At 42.2% G+C, this 24,099-nt stretch overlaps 1 protein-coding gene across 1 annotated transcript in view; it reads left to right on the forward strand.

Moving 5' to 3' along the window:
• The window catches only part of LOC105493809 (phenylalanine hydroxylase), a 72,525-nt gene that overhangs the window by 38,914 nt on the left and 9,512 nt on the right, over nt 1-24,099 (forward strand). Inside the window, exons 5-9 of the mRNA XM_011761736.2 lie at nt 10,426-10,493; nt 15,491-15,687; nt 17,862-17,997; nt 19,056-19,125; nt 23,600-23,656. Of these exons, the coding sequence (XP_011760038.1) occupies nt 10,426-10,493; nt 15,491-15,687; nt 17,862-17,997; nt 19,056-19,125; nt 23,600-23,656 (528 nt within the window). The remainder of the gene's footprint in view (nt 1-10,425; nt 10,494-15,490; nt 15,688-17,861; nt 17,998-19,055; nt 19,126-23,599; nt 23,657-24,099) is intronic.

Genomic DNA, 24,099 nt, shown 5'->3' on the forward strand with positions numbered 1-24,099 from the left:
TGGAGCAATGTGCTTGTTCACTTGTTCGACAAACACTTATTGTGTTCCTATTTACACGAGGGCTGGGAAAAATTAGCAAGACATTATTGTCATCATCATTATCATGGTCATTATTATTATAGGAGCAAATATAAATCACTGTCCAGAAACTATTGTCTCTATATACTAGATCTGTGTGTGCACAAACACACACATAGATGCAAATCATCATTGCTTCTGCCTGTGTACATCTATGGAGGTTTAAATCAAGTGCTTGGTAAACAGCAACCTGTACTAACAACTCTGCCAACTGCAGGGGGCAGGGGGGAATGGCAACATTGAAACTGGATCTTAAAAACTGAGTGGGAGATGTTGGTCAGATAAGGAACAGAGAGGGCTTATGGCTGAAAGAACAGTGTATGAGATACCAAGAGTCCTGGAAGCATCCACAATATTGTGGGAATGACTGGTTGGTGCATTAAGTATGAGAATGAGAGATGCGGTTGGGGCAGTGGGTTGGGATCAGATTGTAAAAGGTCTGATGGACCAGAAAGAGGAACACGGACTGGGCCTGTGTCTTGCAGCCATGGAGGCAGGTCCTTTAATGGTTTTTGAGTAGAGGACTGGGTAGGGGAAATTTCATCGTTCCCTCTACTCTGGGGCAGAGGGTCTGGGAAGGAACAGCCCAGGCTGCGGTGGCTCGGGGCCAGGTCTCACAGCCTCCTTTGGTGGGAAGGGCCACCATCCTGTTGCCTGCCCTTTATTCTCTGCCAGGCAAATGACTCCTTAATCTTTAAATGACTTGCAGCCATTTACATTGGTGAAGGTTTAGCAGAACCCAGAGGAAGCGTCTACACTTCCACAGGAGTTTGTTTTCTCCTCACATTTATGTGGGTCTTTACAATCAGCAAAGGATGTTCGCAAAGGCCTTTTTCAGGAGGCAAAGCAGATGCTTCCATCTTACAGAACTAGTGAGGCCTGAGGAGCCTGATGACTTTTCTAAGGCCCTGTGCTATACTGTGAATCCTGAGAGCTCATGGTGCCTGGAGACAAAGGCCTGGCTAGTGGCAGAAATTCAGGCTCTTTTACAGAGGCCAAAGGCGAACTATTTCAGAGGCAGGCTGGCCTTTTGAAATATGAATGATTGATGCTTCTTCTAATTCAAATTGTAAAACCCATTATAGTGGGCTTGAAAACACAGAAGAACATGAGGAGGAAAATGAAAAGCAACCATAGTTATTTCTGTTTTTCTCTCTGGCCTATTCTGCATTTTTTAAATAATGAGAAAGCATATATAAACAGAAACAAAGGTGAATTTCCTCCCATCTCCCAGACTTCAAAACAGAAAAAAAAAAAAATCACCCATTATCACACTATTCTAAAATAATCAATAAATCAATATTAATATTTGGGTGTGCCTCCATCCTTCCTCCTTTCTCTCTGTCTCTCTCTCTCTCTCTCTCTAAATATATATATATATATATGTATATATGCACACAATTTTGTGTGTGTGTGTGTGTGTGTATACGTGCCACAACTTACTAACCAGCACCCAATTGCAAACGTATAGGAAGTTTGAGTCTCGCCTGTGCATGTTCATGTGAACTTCCAATGGCTTCCTTGAATATTAGCTGTGAAATTAAACTAAGTTATATTTAAACTAAGGATAGGAATTACATTTAAGGCTCTTAGTATATATTACTTAAATACTCTCCCTCTCCGAAAACTAAAGGTAAATTTGGGGACTTTTGGCCCCCATTCCATCCTCCTGTATACCATGTAGCCTACTCCCAGGAGCCCTGGGGTGCCAAGGTTGCTCACGTGGGACTCTGCTTTGTGTACCTGTTCAACAGGTCTCTGTCTGGGGCCTCTCAGCCATCAACTCTGTCCGCAAAGCATCTCCAAAGATACCGGTTCTCAGAAAAGCTATCTGTTCACCTCTGACCCCATCCAAGGGGTCTGTCCAGCAGGGCGTTATTCTCCTCTTACCAAACTCCTGTCTTCCTGCCCCAAACGGGCATTTTTCCCATTGGTCTCACTCCCTTTTCATTTGGGGCAGTGGAAGACGCCAGCACAAAGAGATTGACATTTTTCTCCCTGTATCCTCATGTCCCCTCCAAAGCTGCTGGCACTGGCTTTAAAAGTCTCTGGAATTCATTGGGCTTTAAAAGCCACGTCTTTGACTCCCTGCCCTCTCAATGTTATGAATTTTATTGTAAAAATACAACATATCAGGTACACAGTTCCCTGAAGACGAGGCGCCAGGCTCTCTCTGTTCCTTTGGTTTCTCATCAGATCCCAGGGAGGTGGGCCAAGGACAAAGCAAACCCTCCAGCGTGCTTTCCCAGAGACCCCGGGGCCCACACGCCTGGCCTCAGTGTGTGACTGCAAACAGAAACCAGCACAAGGAGTGGTGCAGGCAGCGGGTGTTCTTCTCCAAAGGACCCTCTGTTCTCTCTGTCCCGTTGCATCCTGTGTAATCTCTTCGTCCCTGAACCCGGCCCTTGGCAGTATGCATGGATGTGTGACCCAATATCTCTCATCAGGTCCTGCTTTGAAAAATGAAGTAAAGGAAGGATTGTTTCCAAGATAGAGGGAAAACGGCCTCTGCCTTTCAGTTTTAGCTAAGTGAGAAAATGAAATAGGAAAGCGAGATTCCCCAGTGACCATCTTGCCTCCTTTCCCGTTCTTTCCCAGTCTCCTTCCTTTCCCCTTTCCCACCTTGCTTGCTTTTTTCCACAAGCTTTTATTTAGCTAATGATATTAGGAGCTAATGCTTCTTCAGCATGGTCTATGTGCCAGGCACAATGCTAAATGCTTGGCATTCCTTTTTAAGTTTGAATATTATCACCGCCCTACGAGGGCTGTACACCTCATTTTCAGATGAGAAATCTCAGAGGGAGAGGGCTGTGTAGCATCACCTGTACGTGAACTATGTCTCAGGCCATATAAAAGACAGGGGTTGAAGTGACGGATAAGACATGATCCCTGCCTCCCAGGGGCCTGCAGTTGTACAGTAGAGGGAGAAGGGGTGTTGATTGTTCTCAAAGCAGTGCAGAAGGGAGCTGGAATAGCAACTGTAAACTTGGCAGGCAGAATCTAACCGGTTCTACTTAATTTCCATTTCCAAAATGTACTCCCCTTTCTGTCCATGTTGTTCCCTTTACCTAAGAAGTTTTCTCTTGTCAACCTACCTGTTCTTTCCCCACTTGAAAACCTCTATTCATCTAAGGTCTAAATCACATATGTTGCCTCCCTAAAGCCTTCTTCCTGTCTCTTCCCAGACTTAAGTTTTTCACACCGTTACTCTGTTACTATCGCAGAGATGGCAACTATCACATTGTGCTTTATGCTTTGGGTATAGAGTATCAGATCACAGTAAGTTTACTTCTTTATGACTTATAACCTCATGGGAGGCACAAGATACTCTATGCAAGTGAAAGGGCCATATGCATGTTTCCCAAACTATAGTTTATGAAAAATATCCCATGATCAAAGAGAGAAACTCTGTATTCTATAACCCTACTTCAAATATGCAAATTCCATGATCTCATCAGAAACTTTGGAAAGTCCTGCAAAAATGAAACCCAGTCAATGTAATGTTTCCTTAAACGTATTTACCCATGGAACTCTTTTTAATGAAATGCCTAGCAACATTATCTTGCGTGGTAGTTTTCCATGGAATACAGTTTGGATAATAATTAGTCAAATAATAACTTTAAAAAGTGCATAAATGCCAGGTTTCGTGAGTCAGATAGCATGTGCTATCATTTCTAAGGTCACTGTGGACTGGAATGGTTAGGGAGGTCTTCTAGAAAGAGGAAGATCTGAGTCTAGCCCTCCAGCAACCAGAGCAAGCTAACTGCTCAGCAAACAATCCCCAGATCTCCATGGCTAACCCAATAAAAGTTCACTTCCAATGTGGGTCAGTAAGGAAACTGCTCCACACGGTCTTTCAGAACCAAGGCTCCTTCCACCGATGGCTGTACCCTCCTTCAACTCCTTGGAGCCCACTCATTCTGCCAGTGGATGGGAGAAGAAAGAGTGAGAATTGCTTCTGGGAAGTTTTCATGGGCCATGTCTGGAGATGACTCACATCCCTTCAATCAAATTCCATTGAGTAGAGCTCAGTCACATGCCCATTACTAACTGCAAAGGAGATGGGGGAAAATAGTTTAGCAATGTTCTCTGAACAAAGGAGAGAGGACAGATCTTGGGGAGCACTAGCAGCCTCTGCCACATAGACCCCAACTCCAGAGCTACCTATTCCAGTTTACCTGGCAGCTGCACTGGAGTCTAGGCTACAGATCTGCAATAGCGGGGGCTTCTTAGTGAAGAAAATATCAGCCAACACAACTGTCCTTCTGTGTATATTTCTACTTCTTGACCCAAGTCTTTGAAACTGTTTTTGTTTGTTTGTTTGTTTGTGTGTTTGTTTGTTTTATGGAGTTTCACTCTTGCTGCCCAGGCTGGAGTACAATGGTGCGATCTTAGCTCACTGCAACCTCCACCTCCTGGGTTCAAGTGATTCTCCTGCCTCAGCCTCCCGCATAGCTAGGATTACAGGTCTGTGCCACCACATCCAGCTAATTTTTGTATTTTTAGTAGAGAGGGGGTTTCGTCATGTTGACCAGACTGGTCTCAAACTCCTGTCCTCAGGTGATCCGCTTGCCTCGGCCTCCCAAACTGCTGGGATTATGGGCATGAGCCACCGCGCCAGGCCTGAAACTGCTTTTTAATCTTTCAAAGTGTGGACATCAAGTTTTCCTGCTCTCCCGTAGGAAATTTGTTCTCCAGCAAATTGTCCAAGAACAAGACTATGTTTTTCAATACTTTTCTCCTTTTCTTTTCCTTTTGCCCACCTAGTTTTCTCCACCTGAGACCTTGTCAGAATTAATTCTAAGAGTCAGTCAGCTAGTTGAGTCATCAAAGACTTGTTGCATTCTTACTAAGTTTCTCTATCCAAGCATAATTTGCAAAAAGTTAAAAACCTAACTGTCATGCAGGTATATAGTGAACACCTGTCAAAGATCCATTTAGCTCATTATTGAGGGAACCAGCAAGATGACAAAGATAGTGCAGAAAAGATACAAGAGACCAAAGTACATGTGGTCATTGGAAAATAGAAAGCCAGAATAAGATCACAAAGATGGATGCACAAGTGATTAATGTTCCATAAGGCAATAAAGCCATAATCATGTGTCTTATCCTTTCTACTAGACAGAAACAACTTACAATTTGATCATCAAATGAATATTTTACAACTTATTGGTCTTCTAGGAAGCCAGTATCTACTTTGAAGTGGTTGTAACTTTATAAGTAGTAAATATATGTCCCCTTAGAGCACAGAGTGAGCTTGTGAGACAATGATCTCATATGACATTTAAAAGGCACACAGTAATTTGTTTGCCCTTTTTCCTAGGTTTTGCATATATATATATATATATATATATATATATATATTTTTTTTTTTTTTTGAGACGGAGTTTTGCTCTTGTCACCCAGGCTGGAGTGCAGTGGCACGATCTTGGCTCACTGCAACCTCTGCCTCCCAGGTTCAATCAGTTCTCCTGCCTCAGCCTCCCGAGTAGGTGGGAATGCAGGCATGCGCCACCATGCCTGGCTAATTTTGTATTTTTAGTAGAGACAGGATTTCACTATGTTGGCCAGGCTTGTTTTGAACTCCTGACCTCAGGTGATCTGCCCACCTTGGCCTCCCAAAGTGCTGGGATTACAGGCATGAACCACCACACCTGGCCTGTTTTGCATAATTTTTTCAACAGCTTCTGCTTGGGGGTATGCTGAATGTGCTATGCCCCAAAAATCCAGTGATATGTAAGAGAGTTTCCTGAGTTTAATCATTATTAACACATGTGAGACCATCTGAAAAGAGAAATATACAGCACGCTGAGGGAAACCAATAAATTTTGGAAAAATCCAGGAAGACAGAAAGAACAGGTAGTGACTTATTGGTCTAAACAAGTGGGGAAGAGGGTCCTACTCTGGAGCATCCTAGGAAGGCCAGAGTAAGTCAGCACAGGGCTGGACACATAGACAGAGCTGGATCATGTAAAGCCTTGTGGACCATGCTAAATATTTTGGACAATAGTCTAAGAGCAATGAGAAGCCATTGAAGGACTTTTGAGGAGGTGAGTGGCCTCACCAGACTTGAGCTTTATAAATCTAATTTGGGCTGAAGTGGCGGGGTTGAGAGGCCACTTACACAGCAGCTACAATAGTCAGGCAAGAAATGGTGGTGGTCGAATGCAGGTGCAGCAGTGAGAATGAAGTTGGAAGGACAGACTCAGATGTTTGAATGGTAGAATGGGCAGAAATTGGTTGCTGGATATGAAGGAAGAGAAAAGGGGGAAGTAAAACAATAACTCCTAGCTTATGGGCTTGGGCAACTAGGTACATACATTTTTCCAAAATAGGCTTCTTGGCCAATTGTAGGGTGAGCAAAGGAATTAGGAACAGTCGGTAGTCCCCTAGTCTACTGTTTGCAAGTCCTCCTTGACCAGTATCTCTAGGATGGGAATGGCAGCTACTTAATAAATGCCAGTTAGTTTGAACCTTTTGTCTTCTGTGTTCCATCCTTCCCCCAGTTGTCATGAAACGTTATGGAAAATGCAAAATGCCTCTTGTTATTGGCCTAGCCAATATACACAGCAAGGTAAGAATTCTGTAGATGTTGGTTTAACAGCCCCATGTGGCTGGTGGGGATCACTGACCCATTCCAGAGTATATCTTTTTTATGTTCTGAGCCAGACTTCTCTGTCTTTGGATTTCCCGCCATTTTGCACAAATGCATCATTCTTTGAGCGCCTACGATGTGCTCCGAATTTTACTTAATGTGCTGCTGACATTACCTGACTTAAACTATACAACACTGTGAAGCAGGTAGGATTGACAGTCTCATTTTACTGATGAGGAAACTAAGGCTGAGAGATAACCTGGCCGCCCCCAGGCCATGCTCCTAATGAATAAATGAATTAGTATTCCAACACAGCTTTTCTGACTTTAAAACCCGTGTTCTCACTAGCCTAAAGAGAGCACTTCTGAGGTTTAACCTTAACTATGATATTAGGAAATGATGGGATAAATATCTGTCTACAAGAGTACTCAACACTTTTCCATATATGTAGTTACCCTCTCCGCTAAACCGACACACACACAAATTATACCTCTGAATACATGCAGACTCCAGTTGATGTCATGACTTGCGTCCTGTAGAACTCTCTCGACTTTCTCCCGTCTTTTCCTATCCCCTCTCCCTCCCCTTCACCACTCCTTCACCAACAATATATTTTCCTGTCAAAACATATTTGGTTACATGCAGTGCAACCAAAATTGCTGCTATTAGTTTAATTGAGACAGGGTGATTATAAATAAATTACATGCAGTGCTACTGAAATTGCTGCTATTAGTCTAAATTGAGACAGGGTGATCAGTCATCACCAACTGTGATTTGATTCAGAATGTACTCCACATGGACAGCTACAGAGGCCCTGTGATCATCTGGTAGCCCAAGGGATGCGAGGCCAAATCCCCAAGAGGCTGGGCTTCAGGCCACAGAGATGTCTGACCACTGGTAACTGAGAAAGCAAAACTCCTTGCAACCTGGTTGGTGGGGGCCCCTTGCAGGCTGATAATGAACTTCTTAGAAACCAGGAGCTGGAAAGGGTCATGGTTAGAAGCCTTCCCACATGGAAGATCTGTATAGTGCATTATCTGTGTGTGTGTTCCTGTAAACCAGTGTGTGAATCTCCTGCTACTTCACTAACATGATTTGAGATGGATGTTGATACTATTTTCTTTATTTCTTATTCTAAAAGAAACCCATTCTCACATTCTCATGTGAATCTCCTGCTACTTCACTAAAATGATTTGAGATGGATATTTAATACTATTGTCCTTTTTTCTTATTCTAAAAGAAACCCATTCTCACATTAGAAAACTTGAAAAGCATAAATAGTTTTCAAGAATACAACTGTTAGTGTTACTTATTTTTCCCACTACCTGGAGGTAACATTTGTTAGAGTTTGGTGTATTTCTTTAGTCATTTCATTTATATACTTACATATTTCCTCTGACCTAATCGATATATGACATAACTGATAATATCAACTGGATATACAGTATTACATTAGCTTTTATTTTCACAAGTGGAAAATCTTTAAACCACCTAGGCAAGGTACATGAAAGATAAACAATAAAGGCAAATGGGGGTAAGAATTGTTCATGGACATCTCATTCCTAGAAGCAGCATGATGAAGTGGAAATCCATGGATTGAAGGAATTCTCTTTTCTTCCTGGCTTCCTACTTCAGTGCTCAAATCTCAGCTTGCCAGCCTAGGCAGGGCCACAAAATCCAAATGGAGGTGCTAGTTCTGTAGTTTAGGGCCTTTAGGCAAACGGCTCCATGGGCTTTATATTCTTCAATTCGACACCAAAATATAGAAATGGACCTTTCTCCAAGGTGCCTTACAGGGTCAGAAGTCTACCTATTATCCTTAGGGCCTGAAGAAGGCTATTCATTACTAACTATTCAATAAGAATGGCAAGTGAGAATGACTGTAACAATCAAACCTTAATGACTGACCAATATTACATTTTTATTTTGAGCCCCAAGTATGGAGATGTGGACAAATAAATGTTCTTTGATTAGTCCAGTAGACAGGTTTCTAAAATGGTGTGTTATTGATGCTTGGAAAGTAAATCATGCTGCCCAGTTTTTTTTGTTTTTTTGGTTTTTTTTTTTTTAACCACATCATCTCAAACCAACTTATCTTCACCCAGTAGAAATGAGGCACAACAGTAGTTTTAAGTCCTCAGATTCCTAAGCTTTCTAATCTGTAATTAATGATTAAAAACCATTCAGTGCTCTAGGGAAAGGAAGAGTTATACTTTGTAATAACCGCGTCATAAAATCTTTTCTAAACAGAGTAATCACATTATTTATCTGGGATTTAGCTTTGGAGTGAAAAAAAAAATGTGTAGTAGTTTTACTTCACTTTTCAAGTGTGAAACATTTGGATATTTCTATTTTTCAAAATATATTCCAGGAAATAAACTAATTAACTCCTTTCCTCCCTCCCTTCCTCCCTTCCTTTCTTCCAACAAGTGTCTGTAGTTTTTTCTGTGTGCCAAAATCAATGCTGCAGATTCTCAGAAGAAATTACATTATATTACATTGCCCTCTGTGTCTTTACAATTACTGGTAGGCCCTGATATATATATATATATCAGAGAGAGAGAGAGAGAGAGAGAGAGAGAGAGAGAGAGAGAGAGAAACTCTGCCAAAATAAAAATTCAACCAATCAAGCAACCAAAACAAAAAACAATATCTAAAAATCAGGGAATATTTCTCTTTTTAAAAGCTCCTTTAAACATTACACTCTGTGATATAAGCTTTTGTTTTGAATTCACTACTGCCTTGGTTTGGAGGGAGAGTGGAGCAGAGAAAATTGTGAGCTAAAGTGGTGGATGGCATGGCTTACTGGGAAAGGCTTGGAAGAACCACAGCAGAGTTCTACAGCAATGACATCAGTCTCTTGTCTTACTGAAATTTAGACTGCAATCAACTTTTTTTGGAAAATTGTCTTTCAATCAGTTGGAATCCCACTTCCACCCCAAACACTCAAAGACACACTTAGCCTCTTTTCACTCAGAAATGAGTGAAAAGAAATGAGCTTACAAATCACTGGGAAAAGGCTGCCTGTGAGTCAGCTTCAGAGGAGAAGCCATTATCGTCCTTTTTAGGTCCTGAGACAGAATCTCAGTTAGCTAGGCCCCTGCCAGGTTGTAAAGGCTGACAATTACTGATGGTGATCTAAATCCCAGCCTCACCTCCACTACGGCTCCACTTCTCCGAACCACCATTTATTCTGGAAAGAACAGGATAATCATACTCGTCGAACTTGCAAGTTTGTTGTGAGAATTATATGTAAAATCAGTTCCTAGTACTCACAGATGGGCACATAGTATATATTTAATAAATCGTATTTTTAAAAATTGCAAGAGCAATAAGCATGTACCTTTTTCTATCAAGAAATTAAAAGGTAGAGCTAGACACATACCTCAATCAGGAATTAAATGGATATTGTATATCTTCATCATAGACATCCATCCTATGAACTTTGCCTAATTTAGCAAGTGTGTCAGTCAGATATGCTGTAGATGAGGTTTCTTTAAGAACGGAGCATGCACATTGGAATCCACAGCAAGGAGGCTCATGCTAAATCAAAGGAGTTACTAACCAGGTGTCACTCACAATATCTGGCAGGAGAGCTTATCCTAAGTTTAACCAAGACTTTAGTTTTAGGGTATAAACAAGGGAAGGAGACATGCACTGTCATGGCTCAAGAGCCCCCGTTCAAAGCATTCACAAAGGTACCAGACCTCTTTCTATGAAGCCTTGAAAATCAGGTGTCTCTTTTCTCCTAGGGTTTTAAAGATCCTGTGTACCGTGCAAGACGGAAGCAGTTTGCTGACACTGCCTACAATTACCGCCAGTAAGTCTGCCTTGCTTGTTGCAGGGAAGAGAGAAAAACACACCCCTAGCCTGTTTCTCCCTTGCCCTCACCCAGTTGAGAATGGAAAATACCAGCTTGAAGAGTCCTGCCTTCTGTGTGTGCATGTGTTCACGTGCGTACGTGTATGTGTGTGGGGGTGTGTTTAAACCCTCCCTTTAATAACATACGATAAAAAACGATTGCTGCTAGACAAAACAAAATTACCCACTGTGCTGGGGCCCTGCTCTCTCCCAAGCTTTGTTGTCTAATTACTCAGTGGTGTCTGCAGTAATTAGAAAAGGCCTCAGTCCTGAATAAAACAGCCTCCGGTCTTCTGCACATTAAACAGGGAAGAAGGAAAGAGAATCATTTACATTCAAGAAGGAGCTGGCTGCTTTACTGAAATAATGAATCATTCAAGATTTCAGGCCAGCCAAACTTCAGCTTTCTACTTTTATCTGGTCTGACCCAGCTGTGAAGGACAATTTTAGGATTTTTTTTGTTTTGTTTTGTTTCTGTCTGAGGTTCTGTGTTCCTCTCCTACCCTATTTTAGCCAAAAGAAAATGCAAGTATCAAACATGTTTGAGAAGACAACAGCTTTGCTCTTTTGAGTCTTAAGGAACTACAGAAATACCACCATGGGAAACAGTGTTTTGACAAGTGCCGTTATTGAGTTAAGGGATTAAGAAAAGACATACACAAGAAGAAACATAAAAGTTGTCCAGAATGCTCATGGCATAGTACTTTGACAGCTTTGATAGAATCTCAGGGAGATGGAGAAGATGATGGGCCTTTCTATACTGAATACAAAGTTACTTTCAACATGGAAAAACCTCCAGAAAAAGAGAGGGAAAGTTTTTTTCTGAATGACTTTTGGTAGTGGAAGGATTAAAAAATGTGCTGTCTTTGGTCAGATCTAAGCCCATCTGGGCCTTGGATCCTGCTGAGCAGGATTCACAGAAGATGGTGACCTCCCTCTCCTGACCCCACCTTTGCCCCAGCACAGTCAGGTGGACACCATCAAAGCGGGTGCAGGCAAGAGTCCTTCAGATAGTCAGCAATAACAGATCATACTTGTTATCTTCTTGCTATGTGTCTGGGGGCTTTGGTACATGCTTTGTATATATCATTTTGTTCAGCCTTAATAATAATAACTTCTCATTTTTCAGATGGGGAAATCAAAGCTTACAAAGGTTCAGTAAGTTGCCAACATCATGTAGCTAGTATGTGACATAATCAGGTTTTAAACTCAGGTTTGTTGAATTCTAAGGGTATTTTTAGCCACTCTTCTGAGTGTCTGGGGACTCCTAGAGTCTAGAAACTGCACTTCATATAATCAAGGAGGAGGTGCTTAGAAAGTACATTCACTTACTTCTGGGTTGCTGGGACTTGGGGAGAGCGAAGACAGATCCTCCTCAACCTCCTTCTCATAGAAATGTGAAACCTTATGAAGAAGAGTGAAATTGGTGAATCACCTCACAATCCTGCATGTTAATCATTTACATTGGTTATTGAAAATCATCTATAGATGGCTGGACTCTCAGAAGTACGTTAAAATTTTTTAGTCAATTTCTCACGTTTTATAGATGAATCCCAGATGATTAACTGATGTGCCAAAGGTCGTGTAGCTAGTTAAGGGTTCGCCTTTTAAAAAATTCAAAGCCTATTTCAGATCTTACTTTATCTCACGTCATTTAAGCTTTTGATGCTGTTTTTACTATGTCTTTCTTCTTCAAAATAGTCTCTAGTCTTACTAGAGTCTATTAGTCTCAAAATAGTAAATAGTCTTACTTCAGGGTCTGATATAGTTCATCCTTTTTTTTTTTTTTTTTTTTTTGCAGATTCTACTTTGTGAATTTGCCTACTTAAGTGTATTTGTGACCCCAAAATTGTACACTTTCACAGTCATTCCCGGACTTGCACAGAGCAGGAGAAAAAATTTGATTCTACTGAGGTGTATATCTCCAACTGAGGTCAAACAAGGCAACACTCTACCTTTCTGTTTCTACCCTCATTTTGTCAACCTGTGTCCTTTACATGGTCTGTTTAGTGTCACATTTTTAACATTTTTGTGCTTTCGTTTGTGATTTGCTTTTTAACAATTGACCAAGGTCTCACTCAGTTAGGAAGCAGCAGAGTTAGAGTTGAGATTCTCCTGCTTTTCCCAGGAAAGCAGGGAGTGCTGAGCCACTGCTATCAAGCTTGGGATGAGCAGCCCCAATACCTGCATGAAGGGGATACAGCTGTCACTGCTTTAGACTTCAGGGACTGGTGCTAACCAGATTAACCTGCAGAAAAGTGGAATCAGAATCTCAAATAGTTATGTTCAAGCTAAATGGAAGACTCCAGAGTGAAGCACCAAGGCCTCATCTCCTCAGGTTTTCATTTAGATGTCACCTTCTCAGCCATGCCCCTCTCTACACCCTATGTAAAAGTGAAAACCCATTCTGAAACTCTTTATACCTTTGTCCTTTTTTTCTCTGTAGCATTTCTCACCATCTAATGGAGTTGTGTTGGCTTTCTGTCTCCCTCTACTGGAAGTGTGGACTTCATGAGGGCAGGGGTAATTGACTCTTTTGTCACAGTGCTCAATTAACATTTGTTGAACGAATGAATTAATCCAAGAGACCATATAAGAGTAAAGATTCAAAATGGTGAATTGGAGGCAGAGCCAGGAATTGTGTCTAGAACCATATGGAAGACTGCTACAGCAGGTTTTGATGATATTACTGGAGTGGAGGTTGGGCTTTTAAGTTTTATCTAGGAATAGATAAAATGGATCATAGGAGCTTATATTTTTCAGCTGCAAAACAACTCAAACATAAAGGAAAGCTCTACTGGATACTATAAATGAAGAGTTTAAGGGGGGTCGTTTAGGCTCAGGCAGGTCCAGGATTCAGTGTCTCATTATTTGCCTCTCTGACTCTAGTGTCCTTTGCTTTAGCCTTGCTTTCAGACTTTGGCCTCATTTCTCTTGGAGAGGGAACCTAGCACCTCTAGGCTGATACCTCAACTCAGTTAGAGGTCCTGTCTATTTCCAACAAGGTCAATCACAGTTCTAGCATTGAGTCCACTGACTCTGATTAGGACATAGGCCCATCTGTCAGCCAGGCACAATGCAGGGGAATGAGGGATTTCAATTTGCTTAGCCTGGTCACATGCCCACTTCTGAAGGTAGGAATGGAGTCTCTCCTCACCCGAACCTCGCAGACTGAGAGGGCAGAAAGGTGCTTTACTGATGAATGGGGAACAGATGTTGAGTCCCTAGAACAGCAGGTGTCAACCAGCAGAACATCTTGGTGCTCAGGATGTTACCATCTCTTGAAATTTGTGCCAGGAATAACAGATGCCTTTCTTTTAAAATTAGAATCAGTAATAATGGTAATGATCAATTATCCAATTGTTAGGATTTGTCAGTACTAATACTAGGTACTTTATACATAGTATTAGACTTAAATTTAAATAGTTACTTATGTTTAGCCCATGTAGCAGCTGCAGATTAAGGCTTAGAGATTTTTGCTGAATTGCCTGAGCTGATACAGCTAGGTAATGGCAGGGCCAAGGATTGAACAGTCTCTGTCTGTTTCCAAAGTCTATTCGTCTCCTGTATCAGTTCTTAGTCTTGATAATGGCACGTTCTTGGGCAAGAGCTTACCTGATTTTTTTTTTTTCACCATCACTGCTGGTTACCACAAGACCTTCTGAACTTGTCTGGCTTTCAATACTTAAGCAAAATGCTATCTTTTTGCCTAATCCCTGTCACTCATCTGTAGACAATAACGAAGACTGTGCTCTAATGCGTTTAGATGAGGTACAATTCTGAAAGGGCAAGAAAGACCTAATCTGGAGCCTAATCATGATCCATAATTCTGAGATAAACAGTCTCACTTTGTCCCAGACTCTGTGTTCCTGTTAGAGAAATAGGCCTGCAGCCTAGGGAAGAGTCACTGGTCTTTGAAGTCAGGCTTTGTTTGGTTTTCATCTGTTTGTGCTGTTCAGAACACAGCTCCTTCCCAGGTGGTTTTCAAAAGGACTTTTACAACGAATGACTTTTAAACTATAGTTTGCATCAGAGTCACGTGGGGAGCTTACTAGACTCCAGATACGTGAGCCTTCCCTTCCCCAAGAGATTCAGAATCTGTGGGGCCTGGCATATGTACTTGAACAAGCTCAGTGTAGAGAAGGTGTAAGGCATTTTATACCTTAGCATGGATTTATAAAATTTTCTCTCCTTTGTTCCAATATTTATTATCCTTGATCTAGAACTTATTTATTTATTTAGTTTTTTTAATTGACAAATAAAAATTGTGTATATTTATGGTGTACAACATGATGTTTTGATATATGTATACAATGTGGAATCTTACTTAGCCTGTATTTAAATACCTTTATAACTTCACAGGAGAAGAAATATCAAACCCAATAAGTGCATGCCTACCAAACAAAGGGGATCTCAGATTCGTGGCCTACATATTAAATCCAGTTCAGCCCACTGGTATAATTGCTTTAGTTAACACCATAAAAATACACTATTTTGCTTTAACTGGACTTAGATGCCCTGGTTTAGAAAGGCAATGCATTCTCCAGCTGGCCACCATTCTTCTTATTGCCTTATTTCTGAAACTTTACACCTTTGTGATACCTGACTGGCCCATGCAGGTAAGTGAATTTCCACCCTAGGTAAGCAGTTAGAGAATTGGAAGAGTAGAAAAACCAAGTGATTTCCTGAAAGTGAGAGCAAATCCTCAATGCAGCCTGTATCATTGCTTAATCAAAGTGGTTAACCATTGCTTAGCCAATTTCATGTGGGAAATCAAAACAGTAATGTTTCCTGTATCAAGATGTGTAATTTTTCTCTTTCAAATAATGTATGAAATTCACTGGAGCAAGTGATGGCAGCTCACAGGTTCTGGCCTCCGACTCCCTCTGCTAACCTAACCTGCATTCTGCTGTGCCCTTGCCCTGCTTGAGACACCTATTTTTGTCTGTATTCTAGTGGGCAGCCCATTCCTCGAGTGGAATACACAGAGGAAGAAAAGAAAACATGGGGTACAGTGTTCAAGACTCTGAAGTCCTTGTATAAAACCCATGCTTGCTACGAGTACAATCACATTTTTCCACTTCTTGAAAAGTACTGTGGCTTCCGTGAAGATAACATTCCCCAGCTGGAAGACGTTTCTCAATTTCTGCAGAGTAGGTCCACATGAGGGTCAATGACCCTGCAGAAAGTGGGGGCAGGATTGAAGCAGAGGAGAGGGAAGGGGAAGACGTATGTGGAGGCGAGTATGAAAGCATGTGATTGTAGAAATGCATGCAGGTTGATTCCTCCAGGAAGAACTCAGTTTCACTGTGCTCTACCTTCCCTCCAGTCTCTACTGTGTTTATCCACTTTCATTCAATCAAACACCTGTGGCTGTGGATTTTGCTGTGTACATGTCCCTGAAAAGTATTTTCTTTCACACTTAAAGCCCAAGCTGTTTCACTGAGTTTATTGTTTTTTGTTTTTTCCCTGTAGCTCCTGCTGTGTTATGAGTTAGGAGTGTGTGTTTGTGTAAGAAATGTGCTATTTTTGGGGATGGTGCCAAGAGCCCTGAGCTCTGAGTCTGTGCATCTGGTATGAATCCTGCCTTTGACACCCTCCAGCTGAGTAAACCTGCCTCAGTTTTGTCATCTGTCAAATGGACACTGTATCAACGCTTTAGCTTTTCCCATAGGGAAATTACGAGAATGAAGTAAGATGCTGCATATGAAAACACTCAGCACAGTCTTGCATACACAGCAGGTATTCAGTGAATTTGGACTGAATTGAAACCTGAGTAGCTCAATAGGTAAATACATTGAGTCGCAGGCCTCTCCATACAGTATATATTCAGGGGAAATAGGTGTTATTCTTTCTGCTAAGAGGATGTTAATTTAGCAAAAACAAAACAATGAACTAACACATATTGAACACCTACTGTGTGCCAGGTAGAATAAGCAAAAGTAGGGAGACAGACTACAGGTTACAAAAGTTTCTATATATCAGAGCTGTGCAGAGATGAGCCACTCTGGGGACAATGAGCCAGGGAAATTACTTGGCAGGAAGGGAAGTTGTAGCCAGGACAGATCGGGGGTGAGCTAGATGACCTTTTGGGTCCCTTCCATTAGAAAGTCTTTGCTTCTTAGATAAAGAGTGGAGTAAGGGTCCAAGCAGAGTGTGCTTCAGCCTGAAGACATAGAGAACAGGGGGCAAGAGGCAAGGAGATCTCAAAGACTTCTTTAGCTAATTACTCCCATTGCCATGGCCAATAATAAGAGTAATAAAACAGTAATACTAGCAGTTGGGAAGCTATATAATAGTAATTAAGAGAACAGACTTTGAAGCTAGACTACCTATGGCTGTGACCTTGAATGAAACCTTTAACCTATCTCTGTCTCAGCTTTCCCATCTGTAAAGTGGGCATAATAAGAGTGTCTACTTCATAGGGCTATTGTGGGGATTAGTAGCACACATAAAGTAGCTTAAAAGAGTGTCTTACATACAGTAGGTAATATATAGTGTTAGCTATTATTACCATTATCACTGTCATTGTCCTTATCCTTTAAAGTTTGGAACAAATTGAGAGACAGATACAGGAACCATAGAGATGGTGATCAGAGGTCAACTTTAAAATTGAGCGATTTAGAGAATGTGATATAGATGTGCACACAAATGGACTTGCTAATATTTTACCCCCTTAATTAGGTAAACTTACCTGGCAATTCATGCAGCACAGTCCATTGCATGGCCAAGAGCAGACTGGAATGAGGTCCTCTGTGAGCAATCAAAAGAGAAAGAGCAGTACAGAAAGAGTTAAATTGATAATATTCATATTTTCTTCCCAAATGCTCCAGTCAGACAGGTCACTGCTACTCATGGGGTGGACTGTGTGAGGTGCAGGACAGAAGCTGGAAGCACTCTATCCATACTCTTACCTTCTGGGAAATGAGGTACAAATTCCCTTTTCACTCTAGAAGCAGGAGAAGTAGGGAATAATTGTTCCACCCTAACAAATGGTAATGAAAGCTAAATTTATCGCATGTTTCCAATGTGCTAGACTCTGTGCTAAGTACTTTATATTCATTAGCTCTTTTTATTCTTCAAACATCTCTAAGAGGTATCTGTCTACATTATGCAGATGAGGAAACTGAGGCTCAGAAATGTGAATTTACTTGATCAGATCACCTAGCTAGAAAGCAGCGAGGCAGACATCTGAAGCCAAGTTTGCCTAGCATCAAAGCCTATGTCCCTGGGCAATTATGTGTGCTACTCCACTACCTGAAGGTCTCCTAGTACTTCTGGCTCAGTGGTGAAGAGCTTTGAGTTTTCTTTCTTCTTTGCATCCCAGCTTGCACTGGTTTCCGCCTCCGACCTGTGGCTGGCCTGCTTTCCTCTCGGGATTTCTTGGGTGGCCTGGCCTTCCGAGTTTTCCACTGCACACAGTACATCAGACATGGATCCAAGCCCATGTACACCCCCGAACCGTGAGTACTGTCCTCCAGCTACTAGTTGCCAGGCACAATGAGCACCATCCTTTCCTGCTGCAAGAATGAGATTTGGGTTCATTACTGGCTGGTCCATAGGACTAGTTGTCTAGACTGTTTGCTGATAGTACTAAAAACAACTCATCTGTTCTGGAGATTTTCTCCATCCAAGTAGATAGACCAGACTGATTAGAGATTTGGGCATCCTGTGATCCAATAACTCAGAACTCCCTTGGCAGTGAGAATGAGAGATCCCAATCAAGTTCCAAAGTCAAAGCTATGAAATTGCAAATGAGAACAGGAACAAGTGGCAGCCAAGCTATCTCAATACCTCCTAAGTATACATCTAGATTACTCTTATCTTTCTTTGCCTAGATTGTGTATTGGGTAGAGGGAGAGAATGGCAGCCATTATGCTTCTTACTTGGGTGTTTAGTTATCCCCTTAGTCTGATAAAACTTATGCAACTTATAAAAAATTCAGTAGAACATCCAAAATTATTTTTCCTTGCCCATAAATTTCATTGCTACAAATCCAAAAAGACCTGTTCCAAATGGACATAGCACATAAAATATTAAGTAAAGGTAGGTTTTCTTCCCTCACTGCTGTCCACCTCCAGACTAAGAGAAGAGCAGCACTATTTTTGTTTTAGTTCCCAGTGGAATAGCTGAGCATATTGTATCTGCCCAGGGAAGTCAATACCAGGGAGAAGACAGGATGAGAAGTGTTCATGACTCATAGCTTGCTTAGGTATATGGGAGCATGTCCACAGAAATATTAGCTCTTCTGCCCTGTACCCCACTGGGCATACTCCTAAGACCCTTGGCTGCTGTGCCCTGCCCTGTACCTGTCTCTTATTTTTCCTTCCTTTTCTTCTTTTTATCTTTTACCTTACCTTTTCTGATCCCAACCTCTGCATATCAGTTATTCCTGGGAGAGAGATTATAAGCCTAAAAGAGTTATTTCCATTCTTTCTACCCATTCCTCACATGGAAAGACTGAGTCTGGCTTGGCTTAAACCTCCTCCCCTCCAAGCTCTCTGTGCTTTCTGTCTTTCAGTGACATCTGCCATGAGCTGTTGGGACATGTGCCCTTGTTTTCAGATCGCAGCTTTGCCCAGTTTTCCCAGGTAAGGAATGGATTTTTTAGCCTTCTAATTATAGGTCTGTGACCTGAATTTCTCAAATGAGTTGAGCCCAGGGAGGGGCCCTCATGCCCTCTGCAAGAGTGGAAACCAGGTACAGTTCTATGATCCCACCTGAAATGGGTGAGTGGTTCTGGGAAGCTAAATACCCATTTCAGAGATCAAGCATGGTGTTGGTGCATCACTCATCCTCTGAATCATATGTGTGTTCTTCAATGTACTAATCTCATTTTTCCTGCTAGAGCCTTTCATGCATGAAAGCCTCCCTGATGCCCATGCAGGAACTACCTCACCTTCTTCCAATCTCTTAGTGCATTCCCCTCACCTTTTCAGGGCCATTGTAACTTTCTGCCTTGTCAGGCAGTTATTTGTGTATATGCTTGAATTAAGTGAGATGACATTGCCAAGAATTCAATGCTGAAACCCTGACTTACAGTTAACAAAGAAATAAAAATGAGCTGAATATCTTATCACCATCATCAAAGCTGCAACCCTGCAACCTAGAATTTCATTCATCTTTCACAGTGGTTAACAAGCTCAAAAAAAAAAAAAAGCTTTTTTTAAAAAAATTTTTTTATTTTTATGGCAGGGTCTCACTCTGTCACCCAGGCTGGATTAGAGTGCAGTGGAGTAATCATGGTTCACTGCAGCCTCAGTCTTCTGGGCTCAAGCAGTCCTCCCACCTCAGCCTCCTGAGTGACTGGGACTACAAGCACGTGCTTTCATGCCTGGCTGAATTTTTAAATTTTTGTAGAGACAGAGTCTCACTATGTTGCCCAGGCTGACCTCAAACTCTTGACCTCAATCCTCCCACCTCAGCCTCCCAAAGTGAGAAGATTACAGGCAAAAGTCACCACACCTGGCCAAAAAAGAAAGTTTTGGGCTGAGTAAAATAATTCTACTAATTCTCTCCAGGCACTGAGAGGCAGCCTAAAACCATGGTTTGGTAGCTGGGATCATGAGAAGGTTGAATGGTGTTCTGATGTACCAAGGCTCCAACCTTGCCACTAACCAGTTGTATGACCTGGGGTTACATTATCAGCCACCCTGTGCCTCCTTTTTAATAAATGTGGATCAGTCAAAAGCCCTCTGCACCAGCCAGCTTCCTCACAAAGAAGCATGAGGATCAAATGGAATGACCTATGAGCAAATGCTGAGCCAAGTATTGGGATTTCAGAATAATGGGATCATGTGTGAATTTAATGGGCATTTTCCCTTAGCTGAAAGAAATAAACATTCCCACGGTCAAATAAGGAAGCTACCAGTAAATATTTGAAACAAACAAACAAAAAACTGGAATTTATTGCTTGCTAAGTGAGGGAAAACTGTACTTGTAAGATGCAGCCTCTCTAAACAAAAGGAAAAATTACTTTTATGTGAGGTTTGAGGAATTATGGAGTTCAAAGATTGTTGGACTTTTGGAAGTGGGAGTGTTTAGGGATTAGTTGAACTTTAACTGTAGAAGGATCACCAATGACATTCAGAAGTGTGGTTAGGCTGCCAAGATATCTTTGATTGCTTGGGACAGTTTTAAAATCTGGATTTGTTACTATGGCCCCAAAACAATCAGTTTTTCCTTGAAGAATAGGAAACTTTTATTCTTACCACCAGAAGCTAGTTTATGAAGTCAGAGGCTAAGTGGCAGTCCTTCTTAAGCCATTTCCACTTGGGGAACCCCACAGAAGAGTGGATGGTTACTCAAGTCAACAAACAGGAGCTCCTGGGGCATCAGTGTCACATGGTTCCAATTTTGATCTGGATGGTCCCAAGGCAGTGAGACGTGTTGAAAGTTTCCTGAGAACATTCCTTGTTAAACAGAGGAAGGACTTGCTTCCCACTACAGTACAAGATGGAGTGGAACTGAAGCACAGGGATGTTGGGCCCCTTGTTGTAGGCAAGCTCTAGGCTCACAAAGAATGGTGACTAAGAGAACAAGGCGCCATTTTGGTCTTGGATTTATCAGTGGTTTCTAGCTGAATTGAGACTGTGGTATGTCTGGGCGGGTAGATGGATTGGAGATGGCTGAGGGTCAGCAGAGCAGATCCAGGCTAACAATTTGAATTCGGTTCACTCTAAATCAGAAAGCATTTTATAAGCCTAATCCAAACCAGGCTCTGGACTTGGCCCAGGGAGTGATACAGATATAGACCATGTAGCTTCTTGCTTCAAAGTGAGTCTAATCATAGTCTTCATCTCTGTCTACACCCACTCCTCTGGTGATCTCACTCAATTTCATTGCTTTAAATACCATCTCTACTCTGATGATGGACACATTTATATCTCCAGCCAGGACTTCCATCCCAAAATTCAGACTTACATATTGAACTGCCTATTCAACATCTCCCCTTGGATGTCTATAAGAAATCTCTATCATACTGTCCAAAACTGAGTTATGGATCTTCCTTCACAAACCTTCTCCAGGATAGCTTTTTCTCTATCAGTTCACAGGAACTCCACCCTTCCAGCTGATCAAACCATAAGTACTTTGGGACATTACCAGCTCCTTTCTCTCTTAACCCCACAACAAAGCTTTCAGAAAATCCTGTGTGTTCTACCTTCAAAATATGTGTAGAGTCTGACCATTTCAATTATGTCTACTGCTACCAACTTGGTCTCAGCCACTATCATTTCTCATCCTGGTGACTGCAGTAGCCTCCTCATTGGCCCCATCTAGTGGTCTCTACCCTGGCCTCCTCCAGTCTCCTGGTGTCCCATTTACCCTCAACCTCTCCAGTGTCCTGGTGTCCCATCTACACTCAGCCTCTCCAGTCTCCTGGTGTCCTGTTTACCATCCACCTCTCCAGTCTCCTGATGTCCTGTTTACCCTCCACCTCTCAAGTCTCCTGGTGTCCTGTCTATACTCAGCCTCTCCAGTCTCCTGGTGACCTGTCTACCTGTCATCTCTCCAGTCTCCTGGTGTCCTGTCTACCCTCAACCTCTCCAGTCTCCTGGTTCCTGTCTACCTTCCATGTCTCCAGTGGCCTGGTGTCCTGTTTACCCTCAACCTCTCCAGTGTCCTGGTGTCCTGTCTACACTCAGCCTCTCCAGTCTCCTGGTGTCTTGTCTACCCACCACCTCTCCAGTGTCCTGGTGTCCTGTCTACACTCAACCTCTCCAGTGTCCTGGTGCCCTGTCTACCCTCCACATCTCCAGTCTCCTGGTGTCCTGTCTACCCTCAGCCCCTTCAGTCTCCTGGTTCCCTGTCTACCATCCAGTCTCCTGGTGTCCTGCCTCTACCCTCAACTCCTACCATCTATTCTCACATAGCAGCCAGAAGGAGTACTTGATAACACAAGTGAGATCATGACCTTCTATCTGCTCATTACCATGCAATGGCTCCTGTTTCACTGAAAGGAAAAGCTCAAGCCCTAAAATGTCTAAAAATATTCTACATGATCTGGCTTTGGACCCCTCTTTGATATCACCTGCCACTGCCCCCTCACTAATCCTGCTCTAGCCACATTGGCTCCTCCCTGTTTCTTGACCCAAACAACACTTCCTTTTCTTGGGAAAGAAATGCAAGCTTTTGCACTGGCTATATGCTTGGCCTACAATGTTCTTCCCTCAGATGTCAGTATAACCAACAACCCCACTTCCTTCAAGTCTGTGCACAAATATCACCTTCTCAACAATGCTTACCCTGGAACCCTATTTAAAATCGAAGCCTCCTCTCAATCCCCTGGAGCTCTTAGTCCCTCTTGTTTATTTCTTCTTTTGTTTCTTCTTTCCAAAGAACTTGTATTCTTCTAACATAGTTATGTATACGTTCATTATTTATTGTCTGTCTCCACTAGAATTCACAAGATGCCTTTACTGATTTTATACACTGCCTGGCACATCGAATGAACTTAATATTTCAAGAATGCATTAATGTATACAGTAAGAAAGACACATACGCACAAGGCAGGCTGCAGTAAGTGCTGTAAAAGAGACAAAGAGACCAATAGAGGAATTCTGCAACAGAAGCTGTGGTGAGAATTAATCGATGACGTGTTAGACTCTCCAGTTATATGTATGCCTGGACCGATGTCACCACTTATCTGCAGTTCTCCTGTGAAGTTTCCAGGGTACATGATTAAGACTCATTTAACACTCCAGGAATGTTCTGCTGATGAATAATCACTGAGCTGGAGTCAAGAGAAGAAGCTTTAGATACTAACCAACCCTGTGACCATGAGCAAGTCACTTCCCGTCTCTGTGCCTCAGTTTCCTCACTTATAAAGTGAAAACAAAGGACTAAGTGAGGGTGAAAGGGTCTCCCTGCCCTGGAGATCTGTGATTCTATAACATGTGGGCAGGAAAGACTTGACACCACACTCAGGGTCCATGTGGGCCGTTCTGAAGGCATCTGGCCACCCATCACCTTTTTATGGCCAAGTACCAGGTTGGCTCTATGGGTGAATGTTAAAGACGGCCAGACACCAGCTACTCCAGTGACTCTGTTTTCCCCCAATTACAGGAAATTGGCCTTGCCTCTCTGGGTGCACCTGATGAGTACATTGAAAAGCTCGCTACAGTAAGTCCCTTCTCTCCCTGGGTGGATGGTGGGAGTGCTATAGGCTATGGCCCTCAGGTCTTTGAAGCTTTGCTACTCCCCTGGAAGCCAGGTTATCTGGGGAAAAAAAATCAGAATGTGGTGGATTACATTTGCACAAGTGAAACTTCACATTTTGATTGATTTCTCCTTAATAATTTGATTTTGAAATCAGCTACCTGCAGATGTTTACATCTCTTAAATTTTAAGCGGTATCTTGAACCCACCAACAGGCTATAACAGTAGCCCTTGAAAACCTTTGGCATAAAGTGTGTGTATGAAGTAATCTGGATCCAGAACTTTGAAGAGGGAATGTTTACATCTCTACTTTCACACCAGAGCATGCATTAGGATTTTTTCTTTCTCAGATACGAGGGAGAAACAGGGGTGGGCTTTCCCGTTATTGCTGAACACTTTCCTCTCCT

Source organism: Macaca nemestrina, chromosome 10 (genome assembly GCF_043159975.1).
Source record: "Macaca nemestrina isolate mMacNem1 chromosome 10, mMacNem.hap1, whole genome shotgun sequence".
NCBI classification, from domain to species: Eukaryota; Metazoa; Chordata; class Mammalia; order Primates; family Cercopithecidae; genus Macaca; species Macaca nemestrina.